Genomic DNA, 15152 nt, shown 5'->3' with positions numbered 1-15152 from the left:
CAGCTGCCCTTGTCTCTATCCACTCCCTTCCACCAGTTATTTATTTTCTCTCCTCCCCGCCTGTCATTTCTCTTCAACCCCATTTCTCTGCAATGATATGCTTAAATGCTTTGAAATTCTATGACGCTATATATATTGTTAGGAACTGAAAATAATTCTTCTCTCTTGGGTAGGTGTATAGGGCTGAGGGGTGAGAGGGCAGGCATCTTGTGGAAATTGGTGGGGAGAGAGAACTTAAAACAGTGCTATTGTAGTGCTATTAAGATGCCATCCACTTCATTTTCTAACAAACTTGCAGGAACTGGATTACATAGGAAGGAACACATATATCCAAACTATTTTATTAGTATAGAATTGTGCTTCTTAATAGTAGAGGTGGTATAGAATTGTGCTTCTTAATAGAGGAGGCATTCCTCACTCAGATTGAGTCAATCTCATTGAATTCAATCAGGCTTACTTCCAGGAAACTGGGTATAGGATTGAAGCCTTCCCCTGCCTGCTGAAAAAGTCCTGTGGATACACATGGTTGCTAGGCAGCCATTTTTGTTGCTAAGAAGGCAAAGGAAAGCTGAGAGGTTTGACCTTGCTGCAGAGTTCCAGTTTAACGGGGAGTGGCTGGCTGGTTGAAATCCCCTTATGAAGACTGGCCAATTGGCCAATGTTCAGGTCATTGGTCAGTATTGAGGAAGCCAATCAGAATGTGTGGAGACACAATCTCCTTAGGGATTGGATAGAGGGCCTGAACCTTCTATAGGAGAGCTGGATGAAGGACAGAGAGGTGTTAGGGAAAGATCATGTGGAGGACTCCAGTAGAGAAAGTGGTCTTTGGAAGAGAGCTGACAAGAAGGCAAAGCTGAAAGAGGTAGGGCAGGAAGAAAGAGCTAGTCATTCTGGGTTTCTCCTGGAAGCAGAGTGTGTGTGCCCTTCAGGAAGACTCCACGCCTGTTAACTGCTTAGTGAGCAGAGGCCTGGAAGTGGACCTGATAGGGAGTTTTAACTCCTGTCAGCCTAAGAAACCACAGGTGTCTGGAACTGTCAAGGGCTGGAGATTCTATTCCAATAAACAAAATCCAGACTTGGCTTGGAACAGCAGTGAGGCTGGAGCTCTTAAAGGGACAATGTTCTTATATCTTGGCAGGTGTGACTTCTACTAGGGAAGAACCAGGGAAATTGGCTATGGGTCTGGAGAGAAACTAGTTCAGTTATTCTTTACCACTCCCTTAGTAAAGCAACCTTAGTAAAGCAACACTTACAATGCAACAAAGTCATATTAAAACTTTTTAATATGAAAAGTAATTGCAACATCTTATTTTAATTCATCATAATTATGTATGTTTTAATCCTGGTTCTAGCATGCTCAAAGCTTTAGCTACCTATTAAAGTGAGGAAGAAATTGGGAGCAGCTGATGCATGTTGGAAGTGATAAAATTAAAGACTAAAAATAAAGAATAAAATAAAATTCCTTTAAATGTGGAAAGTGAGGTGAGGATCTTCAAGTTCTTCACACACATCAGTAATTCAGATTGGCAACTGCTTTGGTCTTGTGGTTGGGCAATAATGTGCAAGTCAGCTAAATCTATTGTGCTTCTGAATTACAAGCATCTGAAATGAAGCACTGTTGTGCATCTTAACTGGGAACAAATTTACTACACACGTGATGCCCAGTAATGTTGCAGAATGCCAATTGAGAAATTGGAAAAATAATGTAAATGAGAAATTGTATATCCAATATCCAGAAAAATAAATTGAAAGTATTTGCACAATCCCACCAGAAATCTCCAATACTGTTGAATGCAATTTACAGTGATGAATTATCTAAATGAGTGTAATGCTGAATTCTCTGAATTCCTTTTCAGTAGTAGTATTATGCTACTGTATACTAGTATATACTAACTTGCACTAGAAAGAAGCAGGTGGCACTCATGATACATGAAAATATCTTTGAATAATGGGTGCTGGTGACACATGTGGATTATTGGGCTAAGCATTGCCACAGGAAGTTGCATAGGCTGGTGGAGAGCAGAACTTTAAGGACCTGCTCTGCTCTTTTTTAAAATGAACCAGTCATCCGAACTGGTCACCTGGACCTGTTCAGCACTGAACCAGTCATTAACCTTGGTTTGTGCACAACCATAGTAGTATACAGTAATTTGCACTAGAAAGAAGTATGTGGTTCTCATGTTACATGAAAATAACGTTGAATAATGGTTTGGGAGTGGCAGTTGTGAAGTTTATTGATAGAAATGCTGAATAAATCATTTTGCAGTCCTGATTAATATATGTTTCATATCTGTTGTTCAGATCTTCATATCTGAAGATCCATCAGTCTGTCTAGAAATAAATACAATTGGAACAACAATTAACATAGCCTCTTGTGACTTAGTTCCCCATTGATTTCAAAATCAGTGTAGCAATGTGTTTATTTAAACAAAATACAGTGGGAAATGGAAATGAAAAGCATTCACAAGGGAAATAGAACATTCTAAAGAGGAGTTTTCAAATATCTATAATCATGTGAATTCTATTAATAAATAAACAGAGAAATTAGCAGCAACAAGAAAACCCTGCAAATAATCAGAGGGGGGAAATGTACTGAAGAAAACAGATCAGAATGGTTGCTGTCTCAATGGGATATGTGTAAGGTTAAACCAAAACAATGCCAGACACAATCAAGAGGATCTATATGGAAAATTAAAGTACTCTCACAATAGGACCAAAGATTAATACAATGTTTTAAAACTATGATTAAAGATTATGTGTTTGGAAAAACCTCATTGTATACTTCTGAAAATTTAATCACCAACACAAAATAGGGCATATTCCTGATCCAAAACATAAACCAGAACAACACAAGGTTAGGGAAAAGATTAATGAGCCATTTTGGAAGGGCGGTATACAAATCAAATCAATCAATCAATCAATCAATCAATCATCATAATAGTAATGTTCTATCTTTTCCAGGCCCAATGGAAGCAAGATCAAGAACCTGGAAGAGAAAGAACATTACAAATACTTGGGCATTCTCCAGGCTGATAACATTGCACACACTGAAGTTAAAAGAAAAATTGGAAGTGAATACATCAGGAGAGTTAGCAAAATCCTCAAGTCCAAACTCAATGGTGGGAACACCATACAAGCCATAAACATCTGGGCTATACCTGTTATCAGATACACTGCAGGAATAACAGACTGGACCCAGGCAGAGCTAGAGATGCTAGATCGGAAGACCAGGAAAATAATGACCATCAGTCATGCTCTGCACCCCCGCAGTGATGTAGATAGGCTATACCTCCCTCGCAGCTCAGGTGGAAGAGGAATGCTGCAAGTCCATCAAACAGTAGAGGAGGAGAAAAGAGGCCTTGAAGAATATATCAAAGACAGTGAAGAAGATGCACTTAAAATGGACTATAATGAGAAACTATTCAACACCAATGAAACAAAGCATGCCTACAAGAAAGAACAAGTCAAGAACCGAGCAGAAAAATGGAAAAAGAAGCCACTGCATGGTCAATATTTGTACAATATAAGTGGAAAATCAAACATCACTAAGACCTGGCAATGGCTTAAGAATGGCAACTTGAAGAACGAAACAGAGGGTTTAATACTGGTTGCACAAGAACAGGCACTAAGAACAAATGCAATAAGAGCAAAAGTCGAAAAATCCACAACAAACAGCAAGTGCCGCCTTTGTCAAGAAGCAGATGAAACAGTGGACTACCTAATCAGCTGTTGTGAAAAGATCACACAGACTGACTACAAACAAAGGCATGACAAGGTAGCAGGGATGGTACACTGGAACATCTGCAAAAAATACAAGCTACCTGTAGCCAAAAATTGGTGGGACCATAAAATTGAAAAAGTTGAAGAAAATGAAAACGCAAAAATATTATGGGACTTCCGACTACAAACAGACAAACATCTGCCACACAATACACCAGATATAACTGTAGTCTAGAAGAAAGAAAAACAAGTTAAAATAATCAACATAGCAATACCAGGGGATAGCAGAATAGAAGAAAAAGAAATAGAAAAAATAACAAAATACAAAGATCTACAAATTGAAATTGAAAGGCTGTGGCAGAAAAAGACCATAATAATCCCAGTGGTAATTGGTGCCCTAGGTGCAATTCCAAAACAACTTGAAGAGCACCTCAACACCATAGGGGCCACAGAAATCACCATCAGCCAATTACAAAAAGCAACTTTACTGGGAACAGCCTATATGCTGTGACGATGTCTATAATAACAGCAACAACATTGATAATAAAATCCAGCCATCCCAGGTCCTTGGGAAGGACTCGATGTCTGGATAAAACAAACCAGTCAATAACACCTGTCTGACTGTGTAAACAATAATAATAATAATTTAATACTAAGCTGGAATATCTTTCTAAAAACTATGAATATGGATAAGAATGGGCATTTTAATAGGAAATAAAAGTTCTATATAGAACAGCTTAAAACACAATTGACGTAAAAAAATAATGTATTAAACATCCTCATGCATATACCATAAATGTGTCCCAAAGTATATGTAGTAAAACTGCTCACAAATGAGCTAAAATCCTCTTAAAAACTTGTCAGTTCAATGCTGTGTTGCCAAATAGTATTAAGTCTTCTTAAAGTCTTCTCCAGTAAGTCAAATGCACTTCGACTTTAATGTCTTCCTCATGTGCTGTAAAGAGGGCATAGCTCCTCTAGACTCCAAGTTCTCCTACTCACTTAGTTGCACATTATTCTTCTTATATCTAGGGCCCTTGTTATAAAAGTGAAAAAGTCAAAATCCACTAGCTTAAAATGCAACCATCTCCTGCAAAGTTACCAGGATCACTAAGTGAGTAGGAGAACTTGGAGTATGGAGGAGGTTTTTTGTTGTTTTTTGTAATGTTTGTCAAGCCCCTCTGCACCGAATCAAATGGGGGGCGGGGTTTCCCCTAAAGAGGCCAAAACCAAACTGGTGCAGTTCGAGTTTGGTTCAAATGTGAACCGAACCAGGCCAGGTGGTTTTGTGCACATCTCTCATACTTGAACCACTTTCTTTTAACAGAAATGGTCTGAATATCTGCAACACAAGATGGTAGAATCAGTGGTATAATTTTATTTATAATCTTCAGTTATATTTTCAATTCTGATTAGTTCTGGGTACTTGGCCATGTGTGAACATATTTTTGTCTCAGTGCTGGAAAGAGGAAAAATGAATTGCCTTGGTTACTAAGATAATAGTAACCAAGCCAGCGTGGTGTAGTGGTTAGAATGCTGGACTAGGTCCGGGGAGACCCGAGTTCAAATCCCCATTCAGCCATGAAACTAGCTGGGTGACTCTGGGCCAGTCACACATCTCTATAACCTACTTCACAGGGTTGTTGTGAAAGAGAAACTCAAGTATGTAGTACACCGCTCTGGACTCCTTGGAGGAAGAGAGGGATATAAATGTAATAATAAAATAATAATAATAATATTTTCCCATCCTTCCTCATTAACCATTTACAATCAACAAATGTGTGTAGAATCAACACATGGAACAAGGGGTAGGATCATGCTATCCCCACCCACAGCTGAACACATGTAAATTGTATATGTGTAATCTGTACCCGAATGCAAGCATACAGTTTGAATGTTTGTTGGTTCTGTCCAGAAGGGTTAATCAATGCAGAGAGGATAGGGAACAGGGTCAAAAGGCATCATCCCGCTCTCCATTTTACACATTGATTCTACATCCACCTGATATCCAAAAAAGGCTTAGTTCTTTCAGTGTAGGAAAGCTCCCAGCTGGGATAGTGGACACTAGAGAAGTGGCATGGGTCATATTTTATGGATGAGGTCTGGACATACATATCGTAAAGTCCTGTGCTAGCATTTACTAAGAGTAGGAATACAACCAAAATATTACCTCAAGCAAAATTTGAAATGCAATTTGCAAGTTTATCCTCAGGTAAAACATCTGAAGAATTTGAGAATGCTAAATGAGTTTTTATAAGACTAGCAATATTTCTCAGAAGGGTTCACAATGAGTTATCACTGAATTTAGCTTAAAACAAAAATTAAAGCAAACTTGGAGGTTATTCCTCGGGGAAAGCACCTGGAGAAACATATTTCCATGTTAGGATGTGAACCAATCAAGATAAATGAGGATCAAGCTGTTAGTTAACATAAGTAAATGACTATTTTTAAAGATTGTCTCATGGACTCATGCTAATGACAGATCTCTGATGCTTTAGGCATTTCCCCTGTATTTTTACTTAAGAGTGACAATTTGAAAGGGTTACACAATACATTTACAGGAAGAAGAGGGGTTATCCACATTTATTATCATTATGTTCCATCTGTATAATGCAACCTCTCAAAAATACTAGAGTAATTAAGATATCAACATGTGGATTTATCTATTGTTAGTAATTTTTTGTTTCTACTGTAAACTTATCCATCACTAGGGAAATTATTTTCAACATTGAACTGATCCACTGACCTTGTAAAGTGCTATGTAGGAAACATATATACAATCTGCCCTGTCTGACTGGTCAAAGGTAGGGATGTGCACAAAACCAGCTTGCCTGGTTTGATTCAAATGTGAACCAGGTTTGAACCAGGGTGGGGAGGTTTGGTTTTGGTTTTGCTCAAAAACCCCTTTGGTTTGGTTTTAATTCAAACCTGGTTTGAACCATTTTGAACTGGTTCAAACTAGTTTGAGCCTCCAAAACTGGGTTGGGTGTTAGGCACCCATGGGTGCCAATTACCACCCAAACCCCAAAGCAATCAGACACTCTTACAATTTTTAATGAATTCTTGAAGTTCTTATTATTATTGCCCATTATTCCCTATGTGGAGTACCTAGGGGCAAAAAAAATGGGGTGGGTGGTAGGCACCCAGAGGTGCCTACCACCCACTGAACTGCAAAGCAATCGGAGAATCCTGCAATTATTTGTGAATCTTTAAAGTGTTGGGTTTTTGTTTTTTTTGTTTTTTAGTTCCTCCCACAGGGAATAATGGGGATTCCAGCAAATGTATCACTTCACGTCCAGGGGAATTGGGTGGCAGCAGAGCAGATTGTGGTGGGTGGTATTACCCAATGGGGGCAAGGAAGCTACCAGAAATATTTTGAAGGAATTGGGCAAAGAGCTGATTTTTGGTGATTTGCTGAAGTTTACGCATCTTTAAGGTTTTTCTCCATAGAGAATAATGGAGGTTTCAGCAGCTCCATAACTGCACTTGGGGGGCACTGGAGTGGCCCATAGAGAGTGGTGGTGTAGTGCACAAAGGGTGCCAACCACCCCCATGGTTTGCTAACTCATGGGGTACTGGGTTTTGTTGTTTCTGAGGTGTTCTGAGTGTAGATTATCTGGTAGCAAATGAGAGTGGATTAATGGTTTGTCATTGAAAATCTCATATGCTGCAAGAGAATCTACACTCAGAACACCTCAGAAACAACAAAATCCAGTACCCCATGGGTTAGCAACCCATGGGGGTGGTTGGAACTGCATCTTCAGTGCACCACACCACCACTCACTCTGGGCCACCCCAGTGTCCCCCAAGTGCACTTATGGGGCTGTTTAAACCTCTATTATTCCCTATGGAGAATAACCTTAAAGACACGTAAGCTACAACAAATCACAAAACAATCAGCCCTTTGCCCAATTCCTTCAAAATAATTCTGGTAGCTTCCTTGCCCCCATTAGGCACTACCACTCACCAGACTCTGCTCTGGGCCACCCCTTTCCCCACAACATGAAGTGATACATTTGCTGGAATCCCCATTATTCTAGGAATAAGAAAATGAAAAAAAATCACAAATTCATAAATAATCACAGGAGTCTCTGATTGCTTTGCTGTTCAGTGGGTGGTAGCACTCCTGGGTGCCTACCACCCACCCCAGTTTTTTGCCCCTAGGTACACCACATAGGGAATAATGGGCAATAATAATAAAAAATTCAAAAATTCATTAAGAATCATAGGAGTGTTTGATAGCTTTGGGTTTTTGGTGGTAGTTAGCACCCATGGGTAGGGGTGTGCACTGTGCAGACCAGTTAGAGTTTGAACCAGTTTGAGTTAGAACTGGTTCTGTTCAAAAGTTCAAACTCAGACCAGAAAGGGTTTTGGTTTTGCCCTTCTGGTCCAAGTTTGAACCGAATTCAAACCATTTTGAATTGAACCAGTTCAAATGCATGCAAACCGGTTTGAATGTCCAATGCATTGTATAGGGTCTGTTATTGCCTGCTGTGAGTCTGTCCTCCATTTTGTGAGACTTCTGTTTGCTCCCTTTCTGTCTTCCATTTTGTGAGACTTCTGCTCAATTTGCAGACTTTGCATTGGCTGAGGTTTGATTCTGTGATTGGCCAGAATGAGTCTTGTGCTCTGGTAGGCTGTTGAATGTGCCACTGTTTGAGAGCTGGCACCCTGTTGGCTGGTGGGTGGGGAGAGCACAAAGGTGGGCGCTCCCAAAGGAGGGAGTTTCAACCCTATTTAAACCCCAGCTCTGGCCTGGAACTTTTCTCTGGCTGCAATTGTTGGATCTCTGGACTGTGTACTCAGCTACTGGTGTGAGTCCTTTAGACTGTGCTTTTTTGTCCCTGTCTTCAGACTTCCCTTCCTTGCCTTCTCTCTATGCCTGCCCTGTCCTGAGTCTTCATCTCCTCTGATTTACAAACCTTTTTCCATTTTGGACCCACCCCCCCACTTTGTCTTTCTCTCTCTCTGTCTCATTCCTTCCTTTATTATTTGGCCTGGGCCCTACAGGCCTTGGCCCTCCCCCCACTCCTTTGCCTAGGCAGAGGTGCGAGAGGCTGGGGGCATGCTGTGCCTGTGGCTGTGGGGCAGAGAGGAGGAGAATGTGAGGAGCCTGAAGCCCCAGTTCTCCCTATTCAGGAATTCTTTGCCCCAGCTGAGGTGTCTGTGTGCAGGCTGGACTACTCCCAGCCTGATGCTGGTGCTGGATGCAGCTGAGGCCGAGGCACTAGAGCTGTGGTGAGTCCCTCGTCACCAGGTGGTGGTGCACCAGCAGTGGTAGTGGAGGCTGGTGGTGTGGGGGAAGAGTCAGAGGGCATGGAGGATGTGATGGCTGCCAGCGGCCCAGACAGATTCTCCCTCCCTCTTGGGGCCCTTCCACCTATTATTTTGCCACTCAGTGGGGGCCTTCTCTTGAAGCCCAGGCAGTCATGTTGGAGCCCAGTGGTGGGTACTTCCACTCTGGCTCCAATGAGGAAGGGTCTGCTGAGGTAGTGGAGAGGCCTGCCTCTCCTCTCCCAGTGGAGCCAGGCCCTTCCTCCTCCACGCAGGGTGGGAGGGGGTGGGTGACAGGAGTGGGCAGGCAGTGGCGGCTGCCCCCCGATAGGACTGCAGTCACCCAGGAGCAAGAGGCCAAAGAGGGCACCCATGGCATCAGAGGCCTCCAAGGGCAGCAGTGTCTGGCAGCATTTTGAGGTGCCTGAAAATGCCCCAACCCATGCCCGCTGTGTACACTGCAGGTCACAAGTCAGTTGAGAAAAGGATGTGAAGCACCTAGGTAGTACGACGCCCATGTGGTGGCACATGGAGCGTCATCACCTAGTTTTCCTTGGCCTCGCTGGCAGCGCTAGTGCATCTCGTGTGCCTTCAACTAGTGCGGACAAGGGTGGTGTGCCAGCCAAAAACCAGGCAACACTGCCAGTCCAGTGGTGGACATAGTTGTCGGACAGCAAGCGTGCTGGTCAGGTGGACCATCGTCACCTCACCCACCACATAGGGGAGATGATTTCCACCAACAACCAACCTTTTCAGGTGGTTGAGAACTCTGACTTCTGCTGGATTCTGCAGTACCTTGCTCTCGACTACATGATCCCCTCAAGGACCACGTTCAACTGGACCACTTGTGCTGGCGTGGGCACGGCACACACAAAAAACAGTAACTCAGCCCCATAATAATAGTAGACTAGCCTCCTAGGTACCGGTGGCGGCCTAAACGTATTGTAAATATGTAAATAATCAAGAAAAAATTAACCTTCTGAAAATATCAAAAAGATTATATTTGACAATTATGAATCACAAAAATATTGATTTTGTAAAATATAAAAACAAATCATGTTGAGTTAAATTGCATTGAATGTTGATGACAACTTTGACAAGATGAATGAATTCTCATGTTGATTTTCATTTACTGTTGATTGATGAAAAAACATGATTCATAAGAATTGTTGTCAAGATATTGATTTTCTTAAATGGGTTCTTGGTGGGGAGGGGAGGGAATTGGGTCTGTGTAATTCAGTGCCACTGTGCTTGTACTTGTCTTGAGATAAAGAGGTGTGTGTGTGTGTCCATCAATCCCATCAATTGGGCTTGATGGCCATGACCTTTCACCCAGTGACCCACATTCAATGATTTCCAATGGAGATATTATTTAAAAGTATATAGAAATTTATAAATAAAGAGCAAACACCCCTATCAATTTGGGGGTGTCTGGGATGGATTGAGGCCATCCCTGCCATGACCCCAGACCCACCTTGGGGTGCCCTGCCACCCCCAGAGGAGGGGTTTGGGGCTGCCCCAAATCTACATTATATCCAATGGGAATATTTTTTTTAATTCACCATTAATACTAGGAGCACCTAATTGCCTTGGGAATTGGTGAGTGGTGGGCATCCCTGGGTGTCCACCACCCATCCCAGTTTTTTGCCCCTAAGTACTTCACATAGGGAATTATGGACAATACTGACAAATACTCTAAAAAATTCATAAAAATTCATTGGAATGTCCACTTGATTTGGGGTTTGGATGATAGTTAGCACTCAAGGGTGCCTACTACCCAACCTACATTTTGAGGCTTGAACCAGTTTGAACTGGGTCAAAAAAGTTCAAATTCCAACCGAACCGGGTTTTTTTGAGCAAACCCAAAACCAAACCACCCCCTCCTGGTTTGAACCCGGTTCGAATTCAAACCAAACTGGGCGAACCAGTTTTGTGCATATCCCCACCCATGGGTGCCTACCACCCAACCCAGTTTTGGAGGCTAGAACCAGTTCAAAATGAACCAGGCTCAGTTCAGTTTGAATTCAAACCAGTAGGTCAAATCCAATGCCTGGTTCGGTTTGAATTCGAACCAGTTTGAATTGGAACTTGTTTGCACATCCCTAGTCAAAGGTAGTACTAAAATAATCTGACTTGTGTTTGGTTTCATCTATTTCTTAATGATGAAATCAGATAAAATTTCAATAAGAAATGTAATTATCCTCTAACAGGTTTCTAAAGCAATACATGCAACTGATTTTCCAAATGCACACTTAGCATTTGTTCTTGAGTCAGTCTGCCAGTTCTGTGGAGGATTGTATGAAGTGGGCAGGGAAGATAGAAAATTGCATGCCCAAAGTTACATTGCAAATGACGCCATAAGAACAGCCCTGCTGGATCAGGCCCAAGGCCTATCTAGTCCACCATCCTGTTTCACACAGTGAAAGTTATCTCTTTCAGGATAAGCTTCTTCTATGATGTATGATGTAGCTGGAGTTTGGGGTGCTGAAGTGCTCTGAAGATGAATTGTTAACAGGACTGAAGCATTAATGTTTTAATCTAAATGATTAATCAATCAAGGGCCAGTTCAAATGGCTTACTCACCATTTATAAAGTGATAATTCACTCGGTGTGCATTTGGATTTGCATTTGGATTTGCATTTGTCTGAGAGCAGAAATGCCAGTTAACTCACTCAGAAACTACTGTGTGCTGCAGTGGTTGACATGAGCTAGCCAGGATTTTTGATCTAGGATCAGATCAGGGCTAGCTAAGTAAAGCCTGCCTCTAAGCAGAGACTCCCTCATAGCACGTGATCATTTTCATAAGACTTAACCAGGATTTCCCCTTGCAGATGAGCAAAAATCAAGAGCATGCTGGGTGAGTTATCCTGCATGGTGGCAAGTTAGCTTTGTTCTTAGTCATGTGGACCAGCCACACATAATTTACATTGTGATTGTGCCATCTCAGTCACAGAAACCTTTAGGTGAAGAGCATAAGAACAGGTGGATGACATGCATCACATTTGTGGATGGGCAGGTGAATGAGCCCTGGAATAGTTTGGAATAGATATGGAGACAGAACTGGCATCAAGGTAGTGCTTTTCCTACTCATTTTCAATAGAGCTTGTGTGGAGAGTATCCCAATGGACTGAGGAACATCTCCCATTCCAGAGCTCTTAGCTGTTTTTATTGTCACCTCATTTGAAGGGACAGTTCCATGAAGGCAAAAGAGATGTATGCATTGTATTATCCCCTCAAGTGAATGGAAAAATAATTTGTGGAGAGCTCTGTGTGTGCATCAGAATCCCTATGTGTACCAAGAGCCACAGTGGATTCACTAATTACAGTGATCTGCTGTGCATTACAGATATCTGGTTGGGAGAGGATAGTGGCCCAGTCTGGTCCCAGCTTCTCCTTACAGGATACTGTGTTGTGGATCAGGTGAGAGGACTTGGGTCAGGTGGCAGAGGGGCTGTAGTTTATAAAAAAAGTATGTCCTTTACCAGGATCCCTGTCACAGAGCACCTGCCTATATAGAGTGTTTGTGCTTGAGTCTTGGGACCAGGGATAGATTGGGACTTTTGTTGGTGTATTGGTCACCCCACTGCCCATCAGAATCCCTAACTGAGCTGTCAGATTTGGTTGCAGAGTTGGCATTGGAGACACCCAGGTTGATGGCGGTCGATGACTTGAATGTTCACTTTGGGACTGAACTGTCAGGAGCAGTTCGGGAGTTCATAGTGGCCATGATAACTATGGGCCTTTTCCAAGTGGTCTCAGGGCCGCCACATGTTGCTGGTCTCACACTTGATTTGATATTTTGCTCTGATCAGGGAGGTGTTCCATGCGTGGGGACACTGATGATTTCCCCATTGTCATGGACGGCCCACCACCTGGTGAAGGTTCAAATTGCAGCCGCTAATCACCTCTGCACAGGTGAAGGGCCTATTAGGATGGTCTGCCTGAGGAGGCTATTGGATTCAATAGGATTCCAAGAAACCTCGGAGAGCTTTGATGTTGGATCTGCTGGTGATCTTGTTGACACCCTGATGGAAAATTGGAATAATGAGCTCACTAGGGTAACAGACTTGTTTGCTCCCAAGTGCCCTCTCTGACCTGCCTCTAAATTATCTCCATGGTATATGGAAGAACTACAGGAGCTGATAGTTCAGGTGATTAGAGTGCAAATGGAGAAAGACATGGCTCAAATCTGACAGATTACAACACAGAGCACAATTGGAGACCTATGCTCTGGTAATATGTGTGGCAAAGAAGCAGTTGTTTGCTGTGTGTATTGCATCTTCAGGTTTGCGTCCAGCGGAATTGTCTAGGGTCGGGAGGGAATTTATACAGGCCACTTCCGCTCTGCCTTTGGAACCATCAGTTAGCCTCTATTATGCTTTTAATGAGTTTTTTGTGGACAAAATCTCTTGTACTGGAGCCGACCCGGATTCCATTGTTAGTGCAGTCTTTAGTGGGCGTATCCATAACTCCTCTTGGTTCAGTTTCAGTTCATGACTCCTGAGGACATGAAAAAGCTGCTTGGAACTGTGTGTCATACCACCTGTTATCTTGACCCTTGTTGATCATGGCTTCTATGTTAATTCTCCCTATCAAGCAGGGATATGGTTGGAGAGGGCCTGGTTGAGATCATAATTGCTTCTCTGAGAGAAGGTACGATGCCTCCTTGTTTAAAGGAGCCAATTATTAGACCTCTTTTAATGAAGCCTACAGTGGATCCTTCAGTTGGGTAATTATAGGCTTGCCTCCAATCTCCTATGGTTGCCAAGGTGATTGAGAGGGTGATGGTCTCTCCTACAGGTAGTCTTGGATGGAACAGCTTGTCTAGAGCCATTTTAAACTGTTTTTCGGGCAGGTTATGGGGTGCAGACTGTTTTGGTTGGCCTGATGGATGATCTCCAAAGGGGAATTGACAAAAGGAGTGTGATTTAGTTGGTCTTTTGGGATCTCTCAGTGACTTTTGATACCATCAGCCAAAGTATCCTTCTGGATCATCTTCAGGGATTGGGGGCACTGCTTTGCAGTGGTTCTGCTCATACCTCTGGGGCAGATTTCAGGAGGTGTTACTTGGATACTGTTGCTCTACAGAGCGAGAGTTTTTGTATGGTGTCCCTCAGACCTGAAGCAGCTGGAGAACAAGTAGTGATTAAGTGCCATCAGGATGATGTCGATGCTTAGCAGCCACATAGATAGATTCTCTCTGGGATTATCTGCCTTTAACTTGGCCTTTAAAGTCTCTCAGTGGTGCATTAATTGCTATTGTAATTGAGTCCATTCACCTTGCTGCCACCTTGCTGTTTGCCTCTTTTCCCTTCAACTTTTCCCAGCATTATGGACTTCTCAAGGGAGCTGGGTCTTCGCATAATGTGTCCAAAGTATGATTGAGTCTGGTCATTTGTGCCTTGAGTGAAATTCTGGATTGATTTGTACTATGATCCATTTGTTTGTTTTCCTGGCTGTCCATGGTATCCTCAAAATTCTTCTCGAGCATCAAAGTTCAAAAGCGTCAACAGTTTTTCTATCTTGTTGTTTCAAAGTCCAGCTTTCTTATCCATAGAGTGTCACAGGGTAAAACATTGTCTGAACAACTCTAATCTTTGTAGGTTTAGATATGTCACAGCATCTAAATATCCTTTCCAAGGCCTTCATTGCAACCCTATGTCTGCGGGGTATTTCTTGACTGCTGGATCCTTTACGGTAGATCCTAAAAGGTCAATCCTAAAAAGGCAGAAGCTATCCACCTCTTCAGTGTCTTCATTATCAATTCTGAGGTTGGTCGCTGTACCCATTGTCGTCTTTACGTTTAATCGCAGTCCCATTCTGTAACTGTGCTCCTTGACTTTCATTTCTAGAGCGCCAGATCATCCGCATTCTCAGTTATCAGAGTGGTGTCATCAACGTAGTGCAGGTTGTTGATGCTTCTTCCTCTAACTTTAAAACCACGCTCATCTTCTCCCAATCCAGCTTCTCTCAGTATATGTTCAGCACATAAGTTGAATAAATAAGGAGAAAGTAGACAGCCTTGCCTTACTCCTTTGCCGATATGGAACCACTCTGTTTCACCATATTCTGTCTGGACTGTGGCTTCCTGTCCTGTGTATAGGTTTCTCATGAGAACAATGAGATGTTCTGGGATGCCCATTCGCCTAAAGACATTC

At 42.4% G+C, this 15152-nt stretch overlaps 1 protein-coding gene across 2 annotated transcripts; it reads left to right on the top strand.

Moving 5' to 3' along the window:
• Positions 1-462: 462 nt before the first annotated feature.
• On the top strand, positions 463-4681 carry LOC128328795 (uncharacterized). 2 transcript variants are annotated; one of them, XR_008309400.1, is made up of 2 exons: positions 463-862; positions 2962-4681. XR_008309400.1 is itself a non-coding variant. In XM_053258872.1 (2 exons), exons 1-2 carry the CDS (start codon positions 1469-1471, stop codon positions 3953-3955), a joined length of 1008 nt encoding a protein of 335 aa, XP_053114847.1. In that variant the 5' UTR covers positions 463-1468; the 3' UTR covers positions 3956-4681. The 2 variants fall into 2 exon arrangements, 1 of the variants encoding a protein (XP_053114847.1); XM_053258872.1 differs by having other exon boundaries at positions 463-1482.
• Positions 4682-15152: the final 10471 nt, after the last annotated feature.

This window comes from Hemicordylus capensis, chromosome 6 (genome assembly GCF_027244095.1).
Source record: "Hemicordylus capensis ecotype Gifberg chromosome 6, rHemCap1.1.pri, whole genome shotgun sequence".
NCBI classification, from domain to species: domain Eukaryota; kingdom Metazoa; phylum Chordata; class Lepidosauria; order Squamata; family Cordylidae; genus Hemicordylus; species Hemicordylus capensis.
The sequence above is the reverse complement of the archived record's forward strand: the minus strand, read 5'-3'. Positions and strand labels throughout refer to the sequence as shown.